Source organism: Salvelinus sp. IW2-2015, linkage group LG37 (assembly GCF_002910315.2).
Source record: "Salvelinus sp. IW2-2015 linkage group LG37, ASM291031v2, whole genome shotgun sequence".
Lineage (NCBI taxonomy): Eukaryota > Metazoa > Chordata > Actinopteri > Salmoniformes > Salmonidae > Salvelinus > Salvelinus sp. IW2-2015.
In genome coordinates, this window is record NC_036876.1 from 10,766,012 (window position 1) to 10,775,517 (window position 9,506).

Sequence of the window (9,506 nt, forward strand, 5' to 3'; positions counted from 1 at the left end):
TGCATACTTCCTGTGTCGCGCATAATTATGTCCCCCTGCCGATCTCGGATCGATCTCTCGCTGCTAGTCGGTTATCAACAATTACATTTGAATTGTGATGTCTTATATTGAAATCACGACTGGTAAAAATTGAATTATTGAATTCCAATTAGACTAGTTCAACTGCTGGACTGAGAGATACATTTTACGTCTACCTAGATTCATTTATTTCTGCCGGGGTGTGTCTTTGTCTATACAGTTATTGGTCTTTGTGAGTGATAACTAAAATGGCTGAGCAGGGAGTTCTCCTGGACCAGGACCAGTTCTGCTGCTCTATCTGTCTGGATTTACTGAAGGAGCCGGTCACTATCAACTGTGGACACAGTTACTGTAGCAATTGTATTGAGGACTGCTGGGATAAGGATGATCCAAAGGGCGTCTACAACTGTCCCCAGTGCAGACAGACTTTCTCGCCTAGGCCTGCTCTGATGAAGAATAGCCTGCTAGCCATGGTGGTTGGGAACATGAAGAAGATAGGACTCCAGCCTACTCCTCCTGCTATTTGCTTTGCTGGACCTGGAGATGTGGAATGTGATTTCTGCAATGGAAGAAAGCAGAAAGCTCTCAAATCATGTCTGGTGTGTCTAGCCTCTTACTGCGAGACTCATCTCCAGCCTCATTATAATATAGCTCCATTGATGAAGCACAAGCTGATCAAAGCCACCTCACAATTGCAGGACAATATCTGCTCTCATCATGACAAACTGCTGGAGATTTTCTGCCGGACCGATCAGCAGTGTATCTGTTATCTGTGTACCATGGATGAACATAAAGGCCATGATACAGTCTCAATCACAGCTGAAAAGATGGAGAAACAGGTGAGAATCAAGCAAATATTACATTTATTTTGATAAAAATCACATTTAGATGGGCATATGAGACATATTTGCATTGTCACATCACATCAATACCATGTAGCTCAGTAAAGACCCCTCTTCATTAAGGTGGAAACTCTTTAGCCCCAAACAACTATAGACCTATAGTAATCTGTTCAATAGCAAAAACCTGTGAGAAATTATTACATTCCAAAATATATCAGTACCTAGATAAATAAAATATTACCCTTTTCAATCTGGCTTTAGACCCAACCATTCTACTACTACTAGAATATTACTGAAACTTACTACGATATACAAATTCTTCATCTGACCAAGGCATACTAAATGGTGGCATCTTTATTTGATTTAGTTAATCATTCATTCAATGTTCCTAGGAAAACTTAAAAACATTGGTTTCACTAAAAGATCACTAAACTGGTTCCATGCCAAGTATTCAACCGGGGGTCCTAGGTACTGCATTGGGTCAGTGAAAATATCTATTTAAAAAAATATATATTCTCAAATCCTAATATTGAGCAAATTACACTCACTGGAGTCAATTACACTCACTGGAGTATCTGACACAGGCTTTGAAAAAGCAACCGCGAATAGGCTACCAGTGCGACAAGTGCTGCTGGTAAGCTTTCTTGACATGGACATACATTTTTGCCAACACACGTCTAAGCGAAAATGTGTTTGGAGTTACCTTTCTAGCTAATAGGCTGTATAGTTAGGTGTTCCTAATATATACAGGGAAATCTAAGTTGATACATTGAAAAATAAATTGGTACCAATGCAGTTGTCTTCTAACTGGGAGTGACAGTTAATTTAGTGATTCAAACATTGTGCAATGATGTGTCTTATAATGGCATCCAATAATTAATTAGGAAATCTTGTTATGAATTACATGAAGGTAGGTCTTGGTTGTGTTTTGGTAGATGATGTCACCATAGTCTAGGATAGGAAGCAGCAGTTGGGTAACTAAGGTCTTTCTAATGGATACTCTAAGATCTGTATAGAAAGCCAAACTTGTACTTTGATTTAAAACCAAATTATTTGCTAGAAACCATTTTTTGTAAAGTGTTAATTTTATCTTGGAGAGTTGCTTGTATCTGCAAAATATTTTCACCTGATGAATAGAGCAGGGGTCTTCAACCTTTTCTTGCAGAGGAACCCCCTCCCGGGCAAATCGGTGACCCAGGAACCCCCACCATATGTTAGTAAAAACATTTTTTTTACACGTCTTGTCATCAGGTGAATAATAATGACAACGAGAACTATTCAACACTTTAAAATAATTTGGTCGATAGTTTCAATATTTTCACTTTCCCACATTATAATTGGAAGAGGAAGTGTAAACTCTTAACAATCAAATTTATTTCAATCAAATGTATTTATAAAGACCTTTTTACATCAGCAGATGTTACAAAGTGCTATACAGAAACCCAGCCTAAAACCCCAAACAGCAAGCAATGCAGATATAGACGTACGGTGGCTAGGAAAAACTCCCTAGAAAGGCAGGAACCTAGGAAGAAACCTAGAGAGGAACCAGGCTCTGAGGGGTGGCCAGTCCTCTTCTGGCTGTGCCGGGTGGAGATTATAAGAGTACATGGCCATTCCCAACTAGAAGACCACTGCATTGGTACCAATTTATTTTTAAATGTATCAACTTAGATTTCCCTGTGTGTATATATAAAGGAACACCTAACTATACAAGACTCAGCAGCAATTACACATTCCAAGGGTACATCATGAGGTTGGAGTAAGATCTTTTCGATGTAAAGTCCCAACTGACTGGAATAATTGACTGTACCTATAGAAATCAGGGCATTAAATTCACACAATGAATTTAAGAAAGCCCTTTTATAAAATGTCAAATATTAGAAACATCACCATGTGGAGATATATTAGTAAATATGTATGTATATATTATCCTTAGTTTCATTAGTTGTATAGTAGTTGTAGCAGTAGTTTTTATTAGTTGTAGGGCTATTAGTAGTTGTACAACTACATTTAGATTTTTTTGCTGTTAATGTACGTTTTGAATTATTATTTTATTATTGTTAGACAATCATTTCCATATTATTCTTGTTTCTAAGTATTGTTTGTTAGATTTGTTTTTCATTTGGACACTCTTGAAAATGAGATGGTGCATCTCAAGAGAGTTCATCCTGCAAAATGTCAAATAAATAACGTTTGTTTTTGTCCACAGAAGCAGATAGGGCTGAGTCAGCAGAAGGTCAAGCAGAGAGTCCAGGAGAGGGAGAAGGAGTTGAAGGAAGTGCAAAAGGCTGTGGAGTCTCTCAGTGTGAGTATTGATCTGAGTAGATTAACCGTGTTGTTTCTGTCGCAGTATAGTTGCACAGATTATCAGATCCCACACTGCCTGGAGAAGTGTTTGCTATCTCAGGAACCACATTGGTATGATATAGCAATCTTCTAAGATGCACAGTATAATTGCAACAAAGATAACCTGGAATCACAACCCATTTCACTGCTTTTTAACCAGTCAGCCAGTTAGAGGCCACTCCAATCCCATAGGGCTCCAAGTTAGAGAGAGTAGATTTTTTTTAAACATGAACCGTTCTCTTGTCTTTGTCGGATCTGATAACAGCGCTCTGCACAGGCAGCAGTAGAGGAAAGTGAGAGGATCTTCATAGAATTTATTGACTCCGTTGAGCGAAGGCGCTCTGAGATGAAGGAGCTGATCGTAGCCCAGGAGTATACAGCTGTGAGTCAAGCTGAAGACCTCATGGAGCGTTTGGAGCAGGAGATCGCTGAGCTGAAGATGAGAGGGGTTGAGCTGGAGAAGCTCGCACACACAGAGGATCACATCCATTTCCTGGAGGTAGCTACACTGAAGGACCATCCGTCTGTTATTGCAAAAGGAACTCATTATTCTGGGGTGGGTTTCCCAAAGCCTTTGTAGCTATCTAAAGTAGTAAGTAGAATGTTATTTCTCTAGCTAGCCGACTTAAACTCATCCCTCTCGTAGAAAAGCAAAGTGATTAATTTGAGGAATTTATTAGTTCACGCATAGATTGACTGTTTAATCATTTTCTCGTGGCTATGTGCTCTCTCTCGCTCTGCAGAGTTATCAGTCTCTCGCCAGTCCCAGTGTATTTTCAGATTTACCCACCATCGCTGTCCGTCCTCTTCCGTACTTTGAGGATGTGAGTGAGGCTGTGTCTAACCTGAGAGAGAAACTAGAGGGCATCTTGAAGAGAGAATGGTGCAGAATTTCCACCAGAGGTAGGTTAGAAATGAGAGTTTCATCTGCATACTTTGGTGGGATTTCAGTTCGTCTTTTACTGTGTGTGATTGTGTGTTTCAGTGAATCTAGTAGATGTTCTACACCCTCCCGAACCCAAGACCAGAGCCGACTTCTTACAATGTGAGTTGCTTTATCCTGAGTTTGCTAACAGTCGTATCTCCAATGATGCTCACCCACACTCATATCATATTTTGTATTACTTAATTTCTCTTCCCTCAGATTCCTGTCGGCTCACCCTGGACGCACACACATTACACAGACAACTCTTTCTGTCTGAGCTAAACAGAAAGGTGAAACTGAAGCGCAAAGGCTACTCCTACCCCAGCGGTCCAGACAGATTCACTCAGTTGTGTCAGGTGCTGTGCAGGGAAGGTCTGTCTGGGCGCTGTTACTGGGAGGTGGAGTGGAGTGGGTGGAAGATTTATGCAGGCGCCTCATATAAAGACATCAGCCGATCAGGGCCTGCGGACGATTGTCAATTCGGACACAATGACAAGTCCTGGAGTTTAGAGTGCTGTAGTAATGGTTACTTTTTCCGACATAATAATGTCAAGACTGAAGTGGCACGCCCTCAGTCCTCCAGAGTAGGATTGTATCTTGATCACCAGGCGGGCACTCTGTCCTTCTACAGTGTTTCGGACAAAATGACCCTCCTGCACAGAGTCCAGACTAAATTCACTCAGCCCCTCTATCCTGGGTTTTGGCTTCATTGTTTTAAGACCACTGCTGAGCTATGTGAGCTAGAGTAGAGGCCCCTTTCAGAGTGATGCTTTACCATCCCCTACTACTCCGAATTGTTTATCAGAGATAAACATTTCCTTCTATGAATCTGAGGAATGACTTTCACAGATTGAGCTCTCTAGTCTAGATAGAATTTGAGGTTATTTTCCCCCAAATCTTAGGCATAAAGTATATCTAATGTAATGTTCTCGCTTAGGAATAAAGTGAATGTAATGTTCTCGCTTAGGAATAAAGTTAATCTAATGTTTTCGCTAGCCAGACAATCCATATCTCTGGTGAGATTTTACCTCTGAAGGCAGCATGTAGAAGGGCAGGAAATACATTGTTTTCAGAATGATCTCTCAACTTGTCCTGGCTGTGTGTTACGTATTCTATGTCAGAGATGTTGGCAATTTTTATGTAGGCTACTGTTTACACATTGTTTTTTTTCTGCATATCGTATTTCTTTTTGTCCTAGAACTCTCAAATACATCATGTTACAGGTCCCCTGCAGGTCCATATTGTATCAATTATCTTTCAATCAACTGAGCCTATATTTACAGTGTTCACTCAATATTGACAATGCTGAACCAAATGCAAACTGATAAATAAACAGCGTATTTGTTGAACTTCTGATTAGTGAACTACTTATTTAACATTCAGAGCCTTCTAATGCTCTAGTGATAATCAGAGGGTGTACTATCCTATCCAGGGTTCCATCTCAAGCAGCATGAACACTTTGTTTGGCATTACATTTAACCAAATGAGTTACACTCAACTGTTTTTGTAAAAATAAGATAAAAATATAATACAATAGAAATTGAATCCAACAGTATATATGGAGGGAATTGGAACACACGGTCATACAAGTTGATCCAGAGCATCCCCAACATGCTCAAATGGGTGACATGTCTGGTGAGTATGCAGGCCATGGAAGAACTGGGACATTTTCAGCTTCCAGGAATTGTGTATAGATCCTTGCAACATGGGGCCGTGCATTATTATGCTTAAGCGGATGAATGGTACGACAATGGGCCTCAGGATCTCGTCACGGTATGTCTGTACATTCAAATTGCCATTGATAAAATGCAATTGTGTTCATTGCCCATAGCTTATGCCTGCCCATACCATAACCCCACTACCACCATGGGACACTGTTCACAATGTTGACATTAGCAAACCACTTGCCCATACGACGCCATACTGCGGTTGTGAGGTCGTTTGGACTTACTGACAAATTCTCTAAAATGACATTGGAGGTTGGCTTATGGTAGAGAAATTAACATTAAATTATCTGGCAACAGCTCTGGTGGACATTCCTGCAGTCAACATGCCAATTGCACGCTCCCTCAACTTGAGACATCTGTGGCATTGTGTTGTGTGACAAAACTGCACATTTTAGTGGCCTTTTATTGTCCCCATCACAAGGTGCACCTGTGTAATGATCGTGCTGTTTAATTATGCCACACCTATCAGATGGATGGATTTTCTTGGCAAAGGAGAAATGCTCACTAACAGGGATGTAAACAAATTTGTGCACAACATTTTTGAGAAATAAGCGTTTTGTGTGTGGAACATTTCTGGGATCTTTTATTTCAGCTCATGAAACATGGGACCAACACTTTACATGCTGTGTTTATATTTTTGTTCAGTGTAGGAATTGTTTCAATCGTTTAGCTACCTTTGTATGAAACGTTTCACCTAAGAGTTCACAAAATACTGCACTGTATGCAACGCACAAATTCTCAGATGAAGAAGTTGAGGAACTTGTGGCAGAGATGTCCTTTAACCAAGCCTTGACATTGTCCACAAACACAATAGCCAAAAGGGACATATTCTCAGGAACCTCTGGCTTGTAAAATGACACAATCGTGCTCATAACCTCATTAGCGGTAGAGTCTAGGTGAAGCTGAATGATCTGAGAGCTAAGAGCCATCATAGGTCCGGAGCTTTCGCTCTGACCTCTATGAAGAGCCACTTCTGGTGAGATGGCCCCTGGAAGCATAGGCTCACTCTTACTGGGTCAAAAATACTTTTGAATAAATAATTTTTAGCTTGCTCTTGATTCTCCTCTTTGTCTCAATCTGAGTTTTTAGGGGCCAAAATTCGAGAGTAAAACAGCATATTCTGCAACCTTTTAACAAGCCACCGGGACAGCTTTCACTTTTGTCAAATCTGATTGTTTGCGATATGAAGTGTATCGCAGAAACAACTCCATAATTCCAGAGGCCTCAGAACCCACATTAACTGTAGTAGATAAATGTTCTTCTGACATAGCTGGCAGATTTGTTTGACTGGCCAGATTACTTGAAGTCTCAGGTCTGCCAGCAGACATTTGTACAGATAGACTTCTGCTAGAACTAATGAGAACTAAGCTAATAGCTTCAGACTTCTATAGAGAAACTATAGAGTTTCTAAATGGTTGACATTGCATTTCTGGAGCTTTTTTGACTCACCATGCAGCCAAGGGATAAGGCTCTTCAAGAGATTTGTTTCTCTGATGTGTATTGTTCCAGATTAAGACCAACACAATTAAGACCACCAACTTGATGCCTAAATATATACTTTGTGTGCAACATTATTCTAAACACATCCATTGATTCTTGCTGGCATTCTTCGGAGTCAGCCATAACAGCCATTACCTCTCCTGGCAACGGTGCAAGAGAAGCCTCAATGTCCATATTCTACTTAGATGGATTGGTCTTGGCTTGAGGTGTGGCCTGTCCAGTGACTCCAATCCTCCGCAGCTTGGCAGAGATGACTAACACCACCTTCTGGGCAGCCTACATGGCATATTGCCTGCCAGTGTCACACAACACTGGGCTTGATTTACCTGAGCTGGAACAGGAGATGATCAGTGAGATGTCAGAGTTAACCTGACTCACGACATCTCTGACCACAGATCTGGTCAATCCAGGTGAGCAAAAAGAGCAGGATTGATCTCCCAGAACCTGAAGAATTGTACCCTCTGTGATCCCAAAGAGGGCACTAAAAGGATCTGTCAGTCGAGCCTCTCCATGTGCCCTCTGCAACAAAGTCTTGGAACTTCAAAACAAAACACAAGAGTTGCTCAATCTTGTCTAATGTTAACCTACTCATCTCCACAAATGAATACTTTGAATTCAACTACATCACAATAWTTGTAATATTTAGTTCTCTATAGATGTGGTGTCTGCCTTCCTACTTTACCATAAAAACAGTAGTTCTTTATCTTTTCATTCTTGGAACTGACAAATGCTGTGTAATGTGTGGAACAAATTCACCTGAATTGAGTATGTATACAGTGGTGAGATTATTTGGGTCAGGCACTCAGTTGAAATGTGGTTGGTAAACATACCTTCWAGAAGAAGTAATATTGTAATATTGCGTGCCACTGCCACTCGCCCTCAATTCTCTGCTGTTGTAACTTTGTGTTCACACATCAACTCCAGGCTCTGCTCAAATTCAGYGGATGAGGGGTAGGGAGTCTTGACCCGTTGACTAAACTGCCAGGCTTTTTGGGTAGACCTTCATTAATCCTCACCACGTGTTCCTGGATGCTTGCAATGTTGGCACACTCTGATCCAGTCAGYGAGGGGGAGGAGCTAGCTTCTCTAGCAGCATCTAGCTCTAATATGTGTTCAAGGGCYGGGATGAGGATCTCTACTGCTATCTGGGAAGAAYTGTTTTCRCTATMTTCCAGCACATTTTGGCAAGGTGTACTTTGGTCAACTGTTTCAATACAAAAAATAATTATATTTATTTTTTAGAGGATGTTGTGTCAAGTGCTTAGTTAGTTRATATGACAAACATTAATGTTAAACTTTCTATCAAATAATCGCACATCAAATGTTGACAGAAACTTACAGGAGATCAAATGCCCTCCTGAATCACTTTCCACTGCCTGATAAAGACACAAGTAAACATGTTCAGTTGTTTTGTACTGGTTCAGACAGGTTTGTTGTATATAGAATGTGCGCTATTGAAACATTTTGAGCATTCCAACAGTATCAGTGAGATTCGTCATAAAATTGATGAGGATTGGGAAGTAGACATCCTTTTCCATTCCTGAGGGGTGAAGTAAACTCTTGCGTAATAAATTATTATCCCTAAATGCTGGAACATTCAAGTCTAAAAGGCAGGTCCATTATTTTAGCCAATACATGGACAGATAGATTCAAACCTAGCAAACTGCACAAGAGGACACGTACCTTCTCTCTTTCTTCAGCTGAGCAACTGGCTCTTCTTCCCTTTACCTCCTCCTCCATCCCTTTCTCTGTGATACTCTTCCAATTAAGTTTGTTAAAAATCACCATATGCACATACAGTGTCATGAAGAGCACTGTAAAAAAAATCCAGTTTTTCCTTTAACACAAAGCTGCACCAAAATAGACTACCTCCTTTTGTTCTCCATTGAATTACGTTGATTAAAACAGAAAAAAAGTGCAGAATGTGTCTTTTAGGGCTAGGCCATCATAGACAGTCTGAACAGACGGACACAGTCTGCCCTGAACTGTCTGAACCTGCAGCGCCCAAAGTAAGCCCTGATGGATAAACTTATGTTGACGCATGATGTCATAATTATGTGAGTGTACATCAAACCGTGAAGCCCGGACCAGAGGAACTTGCATGCAACCCATGTTCCCCCAATTAAAAAATACCTTAATATGGAGAGA

The 9,506-nt window shown here is 40.6% G+C and overlaps 1 protein-coding gene across 3 annotated transcripts; it reads left to right on the forward strand.

Moving 5' to 3' along the window:
* Positions 1-26: 26 nt before the first annotated feature.
* LOC111960446 (tripartite motif-containing protein 16-like) lies at positions 27-5,480 on the forward strand. 3 transcript variants are annotated; one of them, XM_070437954.1, is made up of 6 exons: positions 27-857; positions 3,070-3,165; positions 3,472-3,705; positions 3,950-4,160; positions 4,192-4,251; positions 4,351-5,480. In XM_070437954.1, exons 1-6 carry the CDS (start codon positions 267-269, stop codon positions 4,878-4,880), a joined length of 1,722 nt encoding a protein of 573 aa, XP_070294055.1. In that variant the 5' UTR covers positions 27-266; the 3' UTR covers positions 4,881-5,480. The 3 variants fall into 3 exon arrangements, with proteins under 3 accessions (XP_070294055.1, XP_023838213.1, XP_023838215.1); XM_023982445.2 differs by having other exon boundaries at positions 28-857; positions 3,472-3,762; positions 3,950-4,109; XM_023982447.2 differs by having other exon boundaries at positions 28-857; positions 3,950-4,109.
* Positions 5,481-9,506: the final 4,026 nt, after the last annotated feature.